At 36.0% G+C, this 18,388-nt stretch overlaps 1 protein-coding gene across 4 annotated transcripts in view; it reads left to right on the plus strand.

The window, feature by feature from the left end:
• Positions 1-18,388, plus strand: part of LOC135205827 (zinc finger protein 316-like) — a 216,098-nt gene that overhangs the window by 193,162 nt on the left and 4,548 nt on the right. The window contains exon 6 of one of the 4 annotated variants that reach the window (XM_064237028.1): positions 6,777-7,295. The exons of 1 other annotated variant lie outside the window; for it this stretch is intronic. In XM_064237028.1, the coding sequence (XP_064093098.1) occupies positions 6,777-7,280 (504 nt within the window). In that variant the 3' untranslated portion in view covers positions 7,281-7,295. Of the gene's footprint in view, positions 1-2,260; positions 3,751-6,776; positions 7,296-12,016; positions 12,278-18,388 lie in introns of those variants that run through there. 2 more of the 4 variants (XM_064237033.1, XM_064237067.1) reach the window with 2 other exon arrangements.

The following is an 18,388-nucleotide window of genomic DNA, read 5'->3' on the forward strand; positions in this document are numbered from 1 at the left end:
TCTCTCTCTCTCTCTCTCTCTCTCTCTATCTCTCTCTCTCTCTCTAACTCTCTCTCTCTCGTCTTTTTCTCTCTCTCTCTCTCTCAACTTTGGAGACGTTGTCAAATATAAACTACTATCATTACTCCTCCATAACAGATTAGTTTTTCTTTTCCTCTGCAGTATCTCTTGCTGTCAGATTTTCAGGTTGCTGCTTCCAGAATGGAAAGCAATAATGAGCAACTTTTTGTTAGTGGAGACACTGACACTTTGAAATGAGGGTGTGATTGAGAACTATGAACCATTGTCCTGTATCATTTTAACAACATGTGAGGAAAACGTAACCATGATTAAGATTATTTATGATGAAATAGATTTTGATAATACATACTACTAATAATGCTTTGCTATCTATATATGAAAAGAAAACTTTACCTTTACCATCTGCAACTTATATATAAAAGAAAAAATTAGAATTTAAGTAACTGACAGGTATTAATAAGCAATCTCCAGGGGTCCCTTTTAATATTTTGTGATGTTAATGCCCATAACCATATTTGGGGTTACAATTGTATATCACTGGATCTTGCAAAAGTTTAATGGGACAGATCATGAATTCAAACTATGCATGCTGTTTCAATGACAGTGAAGCATGCATATTTCTCAGAAACACAAAGGACTTTTGCATCTGTGGATGCCACACTGCTCATCCAGCATAGTAGATAGATTTGAATGGAACACATATGATGACTTAAATACCAGTGATCATTTTCCAGTTTTGATTTTGCTTCAACAAACTAAACCTAGTAAATCAAATTTCTCATTACAGTAATTCAAAAAGCTGTCTTGGAAATACAGGCGGTCCCTGGTTATCGGCAGGGGTTCTGTTCTCAGCAGGATGCTGATAACCAAAAACCGCCTTTAACCGAAGCTCGGCAATTTATGGCGCTTATGGCGCCTCTATTAGGTATGTTATGGCACCAGAACTCTACTATTCGCACCTCATGGCGCCAATAACCAAAACACGGCCCGTTATGGCACTATAAATTGCCAATTTATGACACTAGACTAGCGCCATAAAACCAGATCGCCATTAACTGAGACCACCGATAACTGTCGACTGCCTGTATATGGATTATTCATGACAAATCCCTTTACGTATTTGAATATCTTAAGCTACCACAATGAAACTAATGATTTTATTACCAAATTTATCAACAAAGCTACAGATAAAGCCATACCCCATTTCATACCACATCCCAGCAAACGTAAAAGTATCTTGGTGGTCTGATAATCTCTCAGAATTAATGAAACTTAAAACATTCACTTGGAAGAAGATGAAACAGTTAACAAAAGGTTCATAATAAATTGCATCCTTTACAAAAATGAAAGTTACCGAAAATGATACTATTATTGATATAAATTGATACCCTAAAACCAATACATATACGACAAACTCTCTAGAAAGATAGCAAAAATGTAAAAATATGTTGGATTCCTACCCATGTGGACTTAAAGGAAATTAAGAAGCTGATTAATTAGCTAAAGTAGGTCTTCCTATCAGTGAATGTATAACATCTCAAGAACCCATAATAATCGGTAAATGCAATAATGAACCTTGACAGTAACAAATTAAAACAAATCAATCATATAAAAAAAGGACAATTTTTACATCATTGAATTGTTCTTTCTGGTTTGACCCATGGATATTTGAGAAATAGTCCAAGTGATCCAGCCCCAATGTGTAGAGAGTATAGAGTAACACCAACAGTTAACTAAATGAATTGGTTTTGTTCAACTTTTTGGTAATGCATTATGTGTATACTGTTCTACCAATACTAATGGTAATTTACGGAGCACATGAGCTTTACAAAAGGAAAGAGCAGTTTAGCTGCTGATCTAGTGTTATTCAGCCACTAAATTACATATGGGTAACTATTCAAAAAGTAATTTTAAAATTAACTTTTTTTGGCCCTGATATCATTTTTATACTGTTGAAGTTCAGTTTAGCAAGGTTTATGAACTCATTTTGCAGGCATAGGTTCCAGCAGAAATTTGTAATAGTTATTTTAAGGTCCCCTGTCGTAAGTTGATTGTAAATGCATTGCAAAAAAGTAAATACTTTCACTTATTTTTGCAGAATGTTTGTGCATTGAAAATTACATTACAGTACACTTTTTGCTTGGTGACAGATATGTTGGGCAAAATCTTTAGAATATGAAAATATCACAACAATAAGTAAAATGAATTATGATTTATTTTTCTCAAATGCTATTCATAGGTGATGTGGGAAAGTGCACACGAAGGGATCAATCCTGGAATAGACAACATCCATGATCTTCAGCACAACATAGGAACGCCACTGATGAACGCAGGGATGACGCCGATGTCTTACGAAGGGATGAGTACACTTGATTCAACATCAGAGTTGCTTCAGCAGCAGCCAGTTACAGTAGCGAGTCACTCGTTATTCCGTGGTAATCAAAGGCTGTCGGAATCTACAGAGTATCGGCCTACAATACATAAAGCTAAGAGTCTCCAGTGTAAGGAATGCCATAAGCTTTTTCCAAGCAGATGGTTGTTGGAGAGGCATTTTAAAGTTCACTCTGGTGAAAAGCCATTTGCATGTAACCTGTGTTCATACAGGGGCTCTCGAAAAGATAATTATCTTGTTCATTTGAGGACTCATGAAAAAAAATAAGACAGGAAATAATTTAGGAACTTCTGCTTTTAAATTTAAGACAAATCTCAAGGAATGTCTAAGTCCTTTTGGTACTGTACAGTAGTATACTGTTTTACCTCCTATATCTTGCAAACCCTCCAAGATTCTACAAAGGCAATGCTATAGCAAATGGAATTGCTTCGTAAAGCATTATTATTTTATAAATGTGAAGACTTGTTCCCTGCAACTAAAGAAAGGGAAATATTCACATTCTACCAATGGAAGAGAAGGCAAAAGTTATTGACAAAACAACCACCGGGACTCCAATTGTATGCGCCCATAGTTATTTTACCATTCTTTGATATTCATCTAGTATCTTCCAGCCTTTTATACTTATAAACTTGGCTGCATTGTTATGTTTTGTTTATCCCCAAACCTAACTATGTACATAGAGTTTTAATGGGTGAGTGATTTTGCATATTATTTATGAAAAAAGGTCATATTTTTTATTCTTTATGCCAGGTAAAATTAAAAGAAATCATTCCAGTAATGAGCGTTTAAGGGTCAAATAACTTTTATTCAGGGTTTAATGAAAATGCACATAATCTTTACTAATTTAAAGGTTATATATTTTCATTGTCATTGCCTCGTAGAATACACATTAAGTATATGCACATTGCATGTAGTAAATACAATTGACACATTTCTTGAAGCCTCTTCAAATTGTGGAGAATAAAGTTTGTTTACTTTTTTGTAATGTGAATGGCAATGGTTTCCTTCATAGAATATCACAAACAAATAATTTCCAAAAACTTTGATTTATACTCTGGCCATCTCCAGTCCATATTATGGGTTAGAGCTAGACTTGAAGGCCAAGCAACCAGGAGTTGTGTTTAGGATTAAGTCTTGATGGTGGACCACCAGTAGTACAGGGGTTTAGCTTTTCATGTGGTATTGATTCATATTGTCATGGAACATTAAAATTAGTAAAGATTTTTATGTTTTCTTCAGATATTTCAAATATGTAATGAAAATGATAGCCTGTAGTTTTTTTCCTTTTAGGAAATAATTGTTCTCGAGGATTATGACACTCATTTTTATGTTTACAGTAAGTTGGTCATACCTTATTGAAACAATGTACTACTGTAGTTCATGTGATAAACTCATGTACTATGCTGCACTTGTAGAATTAAATAAAATTGAGAGGTTTTAAACATTTATTTTATAGCCGCATGAGTTCAAGTATGTTTAGACTTATATACAGGCAGTCCCCGGTTATCAGCTATCTGCTCTTATGGCGCTAGACAGCGATTTATGCTGCCATAACAGGCCGAGTTCCGGTTATTGGCACCATAAGGCTGCATATTGCACCAAGGTTGCCGAGTTTTGGTTAATGACGGGTTTCGCTTATCTGCACACCTTCGGGAACGGAACCCAAGCCAATAACCGGGGACTGCCTGTACTCTTGAAACTAGTACTTATTGTAGGTTGAAAAATTATTCTTCTTATTACCTCATACTGTACACAGGAAAACATGATAATTTTCAAGCATATTGTTTGTTTCGGTCATATTTAGATGAATGATAACCAGTAAGAAGTCTGTATTTAATTGAAGGTCTTTTGATTATATCTGTCTTAAAACCTTGTATGGTTTCTTTCTGACACCATCAAAAATAGGTCTCACCGAAGATCTGTGAGAGACTTGCTAGTAATGCAAGAGAACATTATGAAATCAGATGACCATTAAAGCCTAAGTTTTGCTAGATTTTTGCCATGTACACCACTGAATGCATCCTAAATCTCTCTTAAGGATAGTGACCAATTTGTTCCTATCCTGTTTTGTAGACCAATACGTACAGGCAGTCCCCAGGTTATGTTGGATTCGGCTTACATTGTTCAGAGGTTACATCGCTCTTCAAATATATTCATCAAAAATTATTTCCAGGGTTACAGTATATGTTCTGGGTACATGTCACCAGTCTGGTGGAAGACTGGAACTTTAATGGCTCCAAAATGGCAGAGTTAGCTATGAAAAATACAAATTAATTTTAAAATTTTTATAGTTGGGTTTTTTTATGAAAACTCAATCAAAATACAGGTTACATTGTTTTAAAGACACCCAAAGGATTGGAAGTAAGGTTTTCTTATGATTTTCAATGATGTGTCGGGTTACGCCATTTTTTGGCGTACGTCACAGCGTAGGAACGGAACCTCCGACGTAACCTTGGCACTGCCTGTAATCATGTTACTAGTACATAAAGACTTAAAAAACAAAGGTCTCCAAACCTAAACACTACTGTGAAGAAAACATGACAAGATTTATTTAGGCTCTCTTAAAACTGCCAACAACACCTCCGTTGATGTTCACCAAAAAACTAATTGAGGTCAAAATTGTATATAGCCACCATTGTGACCCAAGTGAAAAGTAGAATTAATATCAATGTGAACATCACTGGATTCTTTTTGGATGTAGCTAGGTGAACCTAATACTAGTCTCTTGTTACTTACATAAATATTGATGCTTAGGAAGCAAGTGTGCGTATGTTCAAGGTAGTAAGCAAGGTTGCCATGATCAATTTTTCAGCAATACTAGAAATCACAACATTCGTGCAAACCTTTGAAGTGTACCATATTGCACAGTTTCCTGTCATTTGGTTAAATGCTACTTATAAAGCAAAACCAATCAATCATACTAGGTTTTGTTTTTGAAAATAAATTCCAATAAATTTCAGTTTAACTAATTTTTTGTTCCAAAACTTGTAAGAAAATGAAACAATTAACAAAAGGTTCATAATAAATTGCATCCTTTACAAAAATGTAAAGGAGTGGATTCCCTCCATAAGGTGGAATGGAATCCCTCCGTAACCCGGGGACTGCCTGTATGATTTTTTAATAAATACCAAAGATGAGTTCACTCCTTGTGCCGTCCAGAGGAGAGGTTCTAGGGCTGGAGAAATTCTAAACCTCACATTTACTGATTCACTGAACTAATTGGGTAGGGTTGATGATGAATTTGCGTTTATGATGTGTCTATGGTCAGAAAGCCTTTGATACCAGTTTTGGGAGTTCGCCACTTACAACTGGTGGTGATATACATATTTGGGAATGATTCAGTAACAGACTTTTGTTCCGTTATTGTGAGTAGACTTGTAAATTCTTTGATATGATGAGTCTGATGATGATTCATGAACGGTATTTGACTTTGTTAGTCTCTTAGACTGGACGCTACTGATAATACATTTGCCTTATAATGTGGTTTTGCCTGAAAGTGAATGTAGAAATATAAAAAGCAGATATTGTTTGAAGTGGCTCAGGATGACGGGTATGAAATAGTGGAATGCAGTTGTTATTATTATTAAGGGAATATTCAGTAGATATGAGAATCCAAATATGCAGGATTATAGTTGGGGCCACTCACAATGAGTCATGCATGCTTGCATAAGCAATCCTCACCCAAGCCTCGGTGGCCGCGAGTTCGATTCTTGGGCATTCCATTGAGGAGTTAGAGATGTGTATTTCTGGTGATAGAAGTTCACTCTTGACGTGGTTCGGAAGTCACGTAAAGCTGTTGGTCCCGTTGCTGAATAACCACTGGTTCAATGCAACGTAAAAACGCCATACAAGCAAGCAACCAAGCATGAAGAACATCCTCCCTGGCAATACTTACCAGTGAAACCATTGAACTTACTGAAGGACCTGGCATAAACTGCACAGTTTAAGACCAAGCAGAGTAGAAAAAGTTTCACACAATATAAGACCAGGCAGAGAATAATTAGGAGTTAGAATTTGGGTTCTGGCTTTTGGTTGGCAATATACAGGAATTTCTGACAGCAGATTTTTGTAACTAGTATGAAGAAATGAGATCAAGAAACAGTGCAATTCAATAACCGAACAGGTACCAGCCATGGTAAGATGTACTTTTAGTATCTGTAGTTGTTTGATTTTTAAATGCTTACTGCCAATTATTTCTAATTTCTGTAGAATGGTTGTCTTTGTGCTTATGAAATTGTAGCTCCTGTAGGTATCTAGTTACTACTTTGCCTGGACATTTCAAATTTTAGTTTTTTTGGCACTTATGTAAGTGTAACAGCACTAATACACCAAAGTATATACTGACGTCGTAAACCTTTCACAGGCTGAAAGCAGCAGGGAGAAGAAAAGTAGAACCGCATTTCACCAGCATCATGGTTTCTACAACATGCCAGCACTACCACTACAGTCTTGTCAGGCAAGAGGGAGGAGGAGTGAGCATGGTGCTCCGTCACAGAATCCTTGTAAGGCAGAAGAGGAAAGCAACAGCAGCCGTCAGTCAGCAGATGCTCATCCTGCGATGCAGTCACTTGCACCCCTCAACCTACAGATGTACTCGGTGTCAGGAACGAGGTCAGCACATGCGTGCTTTTTGTGTGGAAAGACGTTTGGACTGAAGCACAACCTTTACCGACATTTGAGAACTCATACTGGAGAAAGGCCTCATCAGTGTCCCCACTGTGAGTACCGTGGGACTCGAAGATCCCATGTCCTCACCCACGTCAACAGAGTCCACATGAGGCATGAGCATGTGGAATCAGCAATACCTGAACCTCCAACCGGACATGATTCCATGGGAGTTCCTCAGCCAGCTTCATCTCCTATATAAGTTAAAACTTTTTAGTTAAGAGCTGCACATACAGTACTGTATTACATTTCTCTGGAGTAATGAAATCTGATGTTTTTCACAAATATTTTGCCAAAGCTCAGTAGATATAAAGGATATACTATACAGTAACAAAGGAACTTTGAAATATGTTAAAATTATTAGTGTTTACTTTTATAGATTTTCAAGGAAACAGAATCATTATTGTTTACACAACTGAACTACAAATGAAAGCCCCAGCATTTTAATGCAATTTGACATGATTCTAAAAAGAAGAGCTTGTCTTAGTGTGGTGATCCTTACTGTATTGGAAAGGACAGACTACTGTAGTCAGATATGACAAAATGGAATATAAAAAGACCTTTGTCACACATCAATATTAGTTTATCACTACAGAATTTATGTTGTCTATTGATTCGTCCGGACTGTTCAGAAAATATGTGTTCAAATTTTAGTAAGGCAATAAATGATTTTATAAATAAATTGTTTGCTTCCTGAGATCTAACCTTGTGAAAATTAAGAAACAGGATCAGAAGATCGTAGATCGAAAACTACTTCTTCCTGTTCAGACACAGGTCTGTGGAGGTGGAGACTTCACTCACAAGCAAGACCACAAAGAGCTAGTTTAAATTGTCCCTTTGGATCTGTTGAAGTCATCTTCAAATCTTGTCATATACGTATTCTGTGTCTTGGCCTTGGTTGTACCCAAATTCCAGGCAGGTAGGTAATTTGACTTTAGGTTACAAGAGTATAAAAACTTGTTTACAAACGTGATCAGTGAAAAATACTCCCAGTTTTTGCTTTGTTCAGTTCCTATCAATATATTGAATTAAATTTCAGTTCAGGTTTCCTGAAATGTTGAGAAAGGAGAAGGAAGCATTTAATTAAGCCATATAGTCCCAAAGCAACAACAAACTAGAAAAAGAAGGTTCATATCTGAAGGCAACTGGATCCTGCTGATTATGAATATGGACTACTAGATGAACAAGTTCCAAAGTTATTTAGTAGAAGACGTAGGGTAAGAAGCTACCGCCTATGCCCATAGTGCAAGGTAAGTTACAAGTGTTTATGTGTTAAAATTGTTTATGCTTAATATACTACACATATACATATTCCTGTTTACAGTTGACCCCTGTATTCGCGTTCTTGAGATTCGTGGACTCACCTATTCACAGATTTCTGTTTGGACCATATCTACTCATTATTCGTGGGAAATTCGCCTATTCGCGGTATCTTACATTGAGAAATATTCACAAATTACTGTATTTTCATATAATTTTCGTGACTAAGTACACTTTTTGTGATAAAACTATTATAATATTCAGTTATAAGCATTTTTAGAGGGTTTTTCTTGCATTTGACCTATCAAAATAGGCAGTTATTAGCATCTTATAAAACTTATGAAAATTATTCCATAGACTCAGAATTTCTGTTGTCAAATGGTAACAATGTAAGGACTAGACCTCTCACTGAAATCATAAGGAGTATTAATGATTTTAAAGTAGTACACATAAATATTCCAAAAGGTGCATACATATATGTATAGGTCTCAGTGGTCTGCAGCTCGTAAATGTTGAACTATCATCCCAGCTTATGTCAAAACCTCACTCAAAATCTTTTGAATAAAAATTGGGAGAGTGAAGTGCATGTCGCAGTTCTCGAGTTCCTTATGACGGAAAGTCCCCAGAAATTACATATGGACTTGATGTCTCAAAATAAATTAATAGATGAAGCAAATAAAGTATTTTCATTGTTGCAAGTGACTGTAAAATGGATTGATAATATTCTGTACATAATTGTTTGTCTAAGTTGTTTGAAATGACGATGTGAAAATATCTCAAGTTTATTGACTCACAGAAGCATTACTGTTATTTTTTTTCAATTTTGGCGATGGTCTGTTGGCAGCAAATGGGAAAATGTTATCAGCACTCTTCAACAGTGGCCATCAAATATTGAGCAAGAACTTGTCTATTAGGAAATGCGATGTAGAACAAATGGCACCAGACGTAAGATGTCACTGGGTCCATTTTCTTGCATCGGTTCCATTGCGGGAAAAATAATTTCAACAGGACCAAAGCCTCTGCAGTAGTTAAAAGTGGAAACTAGAAAATTATAGAAAGCTTTGTATTTTATGCAATATGTCCATACAAGGTGCTGAAATCATAAAAGTTATCTGATGCAGAATCCCAGGAGACTAAGTGTCTGGTATTTGTACTAGATAATTTCCCGGATTCCTGGGGACATGATATGAAAGATCTACAGACATCGAACTGCAGTTAAAAGTGACAATGAGTGCCAAGAGCTCATTAATTGTAGTATTAGCTAAATTTAAACTATATAATTTCTTTTATCATTTATAATTTGTGAGTTTACAGCATTTCATGCCAAATTTGTCTAACATAACAAGATTTTAATAGGAATGATGAAGAATCACATTCTTAAAATGCATATAACGTACATATACTGTACTGTACGTATTAACATACACAAATTTAGAAACTCATAATGTCATTGTCACATATTTGAGAATGTCATCAACAAATTTATCATTTGGATATTGTACGTAAACATGCCTATATGATATATTTGCAAACAAAAAAATTCTTGTATGTATGTAGTACGTACTATAAATTCAAACCATCAGAGCACATGACATCAAATATTTTTAACAACATAAGTACACAGTACTGTAGTACAATATAGTAGTACTGTATCTAAATTCATGATGGTCTTAAATATCTGCTGTAGGTTGATTCTCATGTGTTGAAAGAAGCTCTTTTGATCTGTGATTGATAGGCAACTATACATACTGTACTTTATGTTAGGGTTTCAAAATTCCTAAGAAAAATGTGCCAGAACATCTGACCAAACTTTTACAAATCAAACATATGGAAAGTTTGCTCCATCTTTTCTGTCTCTTTTCTCATCTTCTTCCCATATTTCTTTCATTTTGAAACATTTTCAAAGCAAAAACCTAAATTGTCTTTAATGCATATTTCACAAGAATAACCACAAGGATTGTTATTCATTATAGTTAATGATTCATCAGTTAGACTTTTCCAGTGCTGCCATGGCAGGCAACTTTTGCAAGAGACATTATCCTTATGACATCCCCTTTTATGTTTCCAACTTGTGTATAGTATGGCTGTTTTGATATTTCCATCCGAGCCAGTCAGTGACCAAATCCACCTCATATACCCATAAGTTGCCAGATACCATAGATTCCTCGTTTTACAATCTTTGATTGTTTTTAACCAGTTTCCAGCTTGGTGCTAGAAGATTATCCTATTGTTAAGACCCCAGGTTTGTTAGCTATGAAAAATACAAATTGATTAAAAATTTGTCATTTTTTGCTATTTTCAAGTGGCCTGGGATGAAGTTATAATTTCATAATGCCATATATATACCTTTGTGGGTTAATTATTTCATGCATGGACATATACGTATAGTCAAGCATTTTAATGACTAGCATTGAATTTGTCTAGTGGCTGTGGAAGAGACAAGCAAAATTATGGAAGAAAAATGTGACCAGCAAACAGCATAGATTTGTGAGATTTTCCTTTGTTTAGCCATTATTTACTTCTGTACTAGTATATCAACACAAGAGAACAAAGGACACATTGCAGAAGTGAAAAAAGCATAATGATTTACATAAAGGACAAGCCTACTTATTAATATTGTTATAAATGGTTTACTTCATCTGTTCTCTAGTTCTTATTATAGTGCACACTACTTATATATAGGAATCTGGGTTGTGCTTTTAAAATAATGTAGATCTTTCTGTAATTTTTCTCTTTGAGGAGGTAAAATGAACCAAGTTTGTTTTTTTATAGTTTACAGTACAAATCTTTTGTAGCAAAATGATTATTTAGCTCTGTTGCGTACTGAGGGGGTTTTCTTAGATAAATTCTTCAAACTCGCCGACAATGCAAAGATAACTACATGCAGAATTGATGCTCAAAGTAGCATCCCCTTATGTGCCATGTCTCCCAAGAGGTTTATGTATAAAGAAAAAGTTAATGAACCATAATAAACAGATAAAGAAACACCGTTAAAAAGCAAAAGAAAGGAATGCGTGGCTAAGTGTTATTCCAAGTAATGGTGCTCAATCCAAGACTGGAAATTAAGGGTACAGAAACTATGATGTAACCAACATTTGAATACTTATGGCACCCCGTTTCAATTAGTGGTGCCAATAACCAGTTAATGGCGCCTCTGTTAGGTATATTATCGGCACCTTATGGTGCTGATAACTGAGACTCGACCCATTATGACCGGCGCCATAAAACCGGATTGCCATTAACCGAGACTGCCAATAACTGGGGACTGCCTGTACATGACATGTGGTCAACACATCACTCAGAAGTCATATGTTGAGGATCACTTGAGGAAAAAACAGAACTAAGTAGTAGATGAACAGTAAACTCATTGTCATTCATCATTCAAAGGAATTATATTATCGTACATGCAATCAATATTGTACAGTACTAAAAGATTGGTAACTTGTAATAAATCCACTTTCAAATAAGAAACATTCTTATGGCTGTTATCTCTAATGACTAAAGATGATAATTTTGTACCTATATGTGGAACTTGTACGTGACGGTATCACTGCTGAAAGTCTTTCTAAAGTATCAGTATGTCTAGTAGATTATCTTGACTCAGTTCTGTTAAATGTACAGTAATGTATTTGACAAGGCTTTTTATGACTCATAATAATCACTCTCTCTTTCCCTCAGATACCTTCACCATTCCGGTTCACTTGCCAACACTGCTTCAAGAACTTTTACCACAAGAATGACTTCCGTAAACATCTGAGGGTACACACTGGGGAAAAACCTTATCCTTGTACATTGTGCCCATACAGGGCTTCTGTCAAGACGAGACTACGATGCCACATGAGGACTCGACACGACACTGACCTCCAATAGGTACAAGTTACGCAGCAAATGTTTGCATTACAGGAAGTCGCTTACTAGAGTACAGTAGTACATACTGTACTTTTATTCATTCATATTGTAAAGTATTCTTGGCTGTAAGTGTACTTATTTTCTTTTTCCATACTGTGAATTATTCTTTTTCATCAAACTACTTGGCTAGTTGTAATTCTTGTTTCATTATTTAGGAGAAACAAAATGTTTATGAGAAAATTAGAATAAGCATTAAACAAAAGACATCAATCAGGTACAGTGCTTTGCATGAAGAATGACTAAAAATTAAACTTCCTCAAAGATTTACCCTGGTGATCGAAAGGAAATGTCTGTAAATAGTGCTGTGGGCTGGCAAAGGTCATTGTTTTACTTATACATATAAGCCAGAGATGATTTTGAGTCATTCATTTTCCAAGCCTAAAACTAATTGAACTTTCGTAGTTATTGGAAAAGTACAAGAAATGTTTACTCTGCTAATTTTTAAATGTTTGAATTTGCTATATTGTACATAATTGCATGCAATTGTATATGACTTGCTCTGTATTTTACTATTACATATACCTGTACTGTATAATTACTTTTAATTCTGTTATGAGTGCTGTACTGTATTGTTCTATTATTCTATTAGCATCATAATTCTGTTATTTTTAAGATCCTTATGGAACAAAGCAAAATTCCATTTTGTTGACCAACAGACTCGCTCATGATTGTATTTACTGACTCTCCTCTACTTACAAACTTTCAGAGATATGAACAACTGTGATTCTGAATAAATCCAACTGTACTCCACTGTGTTATTATCATAATTTCCTTAATATATTGTTTATGTATCATTCATATTAGTAAAGTGCTACATAAATTGTAATATTATCATCACAATTTATTACTTAAGTATACATGGATACTGTATTTAGGTTTTAAGCACTATCATTTGTATTAGTAAAGTGTTCTATAAATTGTACATACTATTATCATCACAATTTAGTACAGTAATGACTGTATTTAGGTTTTATATATCATTCTTATTAACAAAATACTGCTCTATGAAATGCAGTACAGTATTAGTACAGTACGTATTTAGTATAAAAAAACGTTAATATGTATTGACTTTGGGTATACAAAGTTGAATTTAAGAACAAATTCAAGATATGAACAGCCATTCAGAATGCAACTTGTTCATAAGTAGAGGGGTGTCTGTATTGGATTTTCCGTTCATGGCAGTAGACATGAAATGGCTTCTTTCTCTGTACTCTGTTTGATTTCCTAAGTTGTCTGTGTCTTCAAAACTGAATACTTAAACAAGGAAAAGATAAAGCTTAAAAGAAGATTGTAAATGTAAGTAGTATATGAAAATGAAAATAATAACAGATAAGTAAATATAGAGCTGCAGTTGACATCAACAACTAAGTAATTAGATGAGGGTATAGTTTACCCAGGCGTTACACAAGCGAAGGAACAAAAGGTTGTGCCCATGCTTCCTGAAGAGAACAGTGATTGATCAAATGTGTTCAGTATTTTGAGGATTTGTTAAGTGTGGAAGATATGGGAGAGGTAGATCTGAATAATGCATGAGTGGATGAAATGAGTGTTAAGTTTAAGAATGCTTGTGGAAGTTACTATTGAATATGTAAGAAGAGTAATTAAAGATGTACTGAGCTTCTGGGTGTTGAAGGCAATGTTAACCTGGGACAGTGTCAGTAATAATTTTGGTTTGCATTGATTACATTTTACTTGCCGGGGTGCCATTACGGTTGCAGTGGTTTGTTTATGAATAGCTTCTTCCTGTAAGTGACGTGAGAGCTATTATGAAGTTGAGTGTATGGCACCTTTATTCAATTATGGCAGCATCTCACTTCAAGATACTTAAGCCTGTAGATAACATTTCCCTTCTTCAGATTGTCTGTAGAGTGCTGCATTTATTCCATAGGACTAGGCAGTTATTCATAGCAGTACAGGCAGTCCCCGGGTTACGACGGTCTCGGCTTATGACGTTCCGAGGTTACGACGCTTTTCAATTATATTCATCAGACATTATTTCCAGGGTTACGACGCCTACAACGCTCATCTGGCAGATGAAATATGACACCAAAAATGCAAAATAATCAATATTTGAAGGTTTTTTTGATGAAAAATTCCATAAGAATGCAGCTTACATAGTTTTCAATGCACCTAAAGCATTAAAAGTAAGGTTTTCTTAGGATTTTTGACGATGTTCCGGCTTACAACGATTTTCGGCTTACGACGCGTCTCAAGAACGGAACCCCTGTCGTAACCCGGGGACTGCCTGTATATATTAGTATACTAGTTGTTATTGCTCATAAGTTTATGAGAGGTAATAATGTCACTTTAAGGTTCCTTGCACCATAGGTTTAACATCTGTTTCCTTGACAATCTGTTTATGTATGTATAGTGGAAGTGGAACCTCGGTTTCCATAAATAATCCATTCCAGAATGTCTCACGAGAACGAAATGCACAAAATCCGAAACAATAATTCCCATAACGAATAATGTAAATCCAATTAATGCATTCCAGACATCCAAAAACATTAAAAAAAATACATTTCATAGAGAATAAAACAGTGCGAAATAAACATAAATGTCTAATAAAATGAATGAATAAACACTTAACATCACTCTTACCTTTATGGAAGACTTGTTAGTGTATGGAAGACAAAGAGGAGGGGAGACAGAGGAGGATAGGTTAGTGTTTGGAAGGGGAATCCCCCTCCAGAAGGACATCAAGTATCAAGAACCTATCTGGGGTTACTTCTCCTCTTTGTTTTTTACTGGCACTAGGACAAGCCTAAGAGTCACTGGTCCCCTATCACACAACAAAACTGTCCAGAGACATTTGTTTCTGGTGTCTCTATAAAATTTCCCTAAATTGAAACGTAACATTGTTATTAAACATGTTGGAGACACAGATTACAGGCAGTCCCCAGTTATTGGCAATCCGGTTTTTTGGGGATTGCCTTTACAACATCTTTGTTGGGATGATAATTCTCCACAAAACTTTTTACATCACTCCACTTTTCAAACATGTCGTTAATCACTGAAGTAGGCACATTATGTATGCCCGTTCGCTTTCTGAGGTTTTCAAACCAGCCTCTGCTGGCCTTAAATTCACTAACAGCAGCACCTGTTGTAGGCATTTTCTTACTGAGATCGGGATGCAACATCTTCCAACAACACTTTGCTACAAGTTCTTTCTTAAATTCTATAGTGTTATTCACCTTTTTTACAAAAGGGCTGGCACTTGGAACTTTCTTTGGCCCCATGATGGCTTATGTAGCAGTTGCACTTTAATAAAAAAAAGCACAAAAAACAATGAACACAAAAGTATAGAATGGATCACGAGAGAACACAGGATACTTTGTTTGGGTGCTGATATGGGGCCTAGTCATGAGGTGGGCCCTGGAAGGAGTGTTCCCTGGTGTACAAAATCAGAGGATATGTACAAAACCAGAGTCAAAATTTTGTTGGAAAAAGTCTACGAAAACTGAATCGTATGAAAACCAGGGTGTACGAAGTCCAAGGTTTGACTGTATACTTATGCTGTGATAACCTATTGCCAATTTGTTCATCTTTACAAATTTTGTTTATCTGAGTAGCTACGAAATCCAAAGGAAAGCCCACTGTACATGCATTAGCTCTTCCTCTGGGATACCTACACCTCATTTGACTACATCCAGAAGGAAAAAGCCTTGTTCTGCCTTTGTTTCTTTCAAATGAGCTAGGAGGCAGAGATAAACGTTCTTCCAGATTAGATTCTTGAGACTTTGACTGTGATCATTGGCCATTTTTTTGGCATTTCAGGGGGCACGAGAGAAGTGAGTGAAGGCAGTCTCTTGTCGATCTCAATAAAGAAATGTGGTGAAATTTTGTTACAGGTTGTTTTATCATACGTTTTACCAATGAGACAGAAAGGGCAGACAACTTTTGATTGGGCTGAAATGATAGGGCCCCAGGGATTAAGTGAGATTTCTGGAGGAGTCTCAGCAGACCTCTGAGGATGAGACCTGGGCTTCCCCATATAGGGCTATGATATGGGTTTGAAGTTTCTGTATGAGTTGGATTTCTTTTATTTGGAGTACCAGCCCTCCATTTTCTTAGTCCTACCTGCACTGTAATGTATAAGGGTAACAGGCTAGGATTAAAAGAGCTTACATGTGTGATTAGTTCTTGATTTGAAAGTCATGACCCCTTTTAAACTGAAGGTAGGTAATTCTTTGTGAGGAAAAGACAGTGTGGTGTTTGAAGACAACCATATCAGAAATTGGCGGGCTTACAGTCTTTAAGAACTTTGATTAAGAAAGTGGCCCTTGTATCTGAGGCTTGAACATACTTCAGGTCTATTAGGAAAGTACTTGGACTCACAGAGGTCAAATAGTCCACACCAGGAAAAAGAAATGGGAGTGGTGGCAATGCTTTGCAGTGGAATCATGGCAGCAAACTCTTCACATCAGCTGACTTGAAACAAGTAGTCATAAATAGGACCCATCCAGTATGGGAATCTCAAAGGGACTGACAAATGACGAAACAAAGAAATGCAATTTAAAATTTAATAGTGTAGAAAAATTTATATAGCAACCGTAAGAGGACTTAAGCAGGATATAAGCTAATCATAATGGGATAGAAAGATGCAGGGCAAGAAATAGAATCAAGTTTTGATACCACACTTGACATAAATAGAACAAAATGTATGGTGTCTTTGTGGCACCAAGTAATGTTGTAGGAAAGAAGCCGAGAGAAAGAAAAGATCTAAGTGTAAAGGATCACTAAATAGCTTTCGTGCTAAGTGAGTCAGTGCACATAACCCTAAACATTTGGAGCATGGCTGACTAAGGGTGGAACCTCTTTTCAGCTATGCATCTAGTTTCATAAAAAAAAAAGTGTTAGAAAACCTACTATCTAAACAGTGATCATCAGCTGTAGAAAACATTTTGAATTGCAAACAATAATCATATTGTAATACTTTCTTGACTAAAATGTCATATTTTAATGCACTCTACATTCTGTATACTACACATTAATATTCCTGCTTGTAAAAATCTTTTGAATCACTCATTGTCCCAAAGGAAGAAAAGAGTGAAAAGAAATACTATATGTAGTGTGTGACTCCAGGCTGGAGGCTGATGCAATTCCTTAGGTCTTTACAGGTACAGTGAAAAGAGGAAAATCAGCCTACAGAAGAGCTTCTAGATGTAACATATGTTAATGTGGAGGCTGAATTGGCCATATCATCAGAGTAAATTTTGTGTTTTCCTGTTCCATATGCAGATCTGTAGTAACCGTCATACTGTGTAACAAATGAGATCATTAGAAAATGCAAAAAGGTCTTGAAACAACAAACTAAAAACTAATGTACACTGCAGCAGTAAATCCAAAGTAAAGATTATTTTGAATTCACATAACATCTCTTAATACTATCATGAATATGTATATGTATACAGTAGTATGATTAGGTGTACGTGCCATGCCAGAGTTTTACCCATGTGTATGAAGGAAATTCAGTCTGTGGGTCATGTGAAAGGATTTTTCAGATTCCAAACGCTAGTCATGACTGAGCTATTCATCCACTCAAATTGTCCCTTTTCTCCAAAAGTTAAATTCCTATCTCATTCAAAGCCTAAGTGCTTTTTGCTAGTCATAAAGCCTTCAATCTTTGGGTAGTTTTTCATGAAAATCCACTTATAAACTTTCGCATAATTTTGTTAACCTTCTCGTTGTAGGTAATGATATATATATACAGTAATCCCTCGCTACTTCGCGCCTCAAGTTTCGCGCCCTCATTGCATCGCAGATTTTTAAAACATATTCATCAAAAATTCAAAGTTGAGCAAAAATGGCGTGGACGCTAGCAGAAGGCAGAGAGAGTACATTAGAACATCAGGTATCAACACGGAGATGGCGCGTAACTCAAAATCCACCTCTCTGATTTGCTGGCCATCTCGGCTCCTGAATCTCGTAAGCTGATTGGCCGAGCCGCCGTGACGCGTTACCCAGCATCTCTCCCTGCCAAGCGCCCAGCGAAGGAAGACCGCATTCATTGTTCTCTCGTGCTCGTGTCGCTACTCTTGCCGCATGAAAGTTTTAGCTGTTCTTTTGTGCTTTTTTTGTGCAAAATAGTGCTTGTGACGCCCTTGAAAATGGCTCCTAAACGTCCTACACCCTTTACAT

Source organism: Macrobrachium nipponense, chromosome 24 (assembly GCF_015104395.2).
Source record: "Macrobrachium nipponense isolate FS-2020 chromosome 24, ASM1510439v2, whole genome shotgun sequence".
In the NCBI taxonomy this organism is placed as follows: Eukaryota; Metazoa; Arthropoda; class Malacostraca; order Decapoda; family Palaemonidae; genus Macrobrachium; species Macrobrachium nipponense.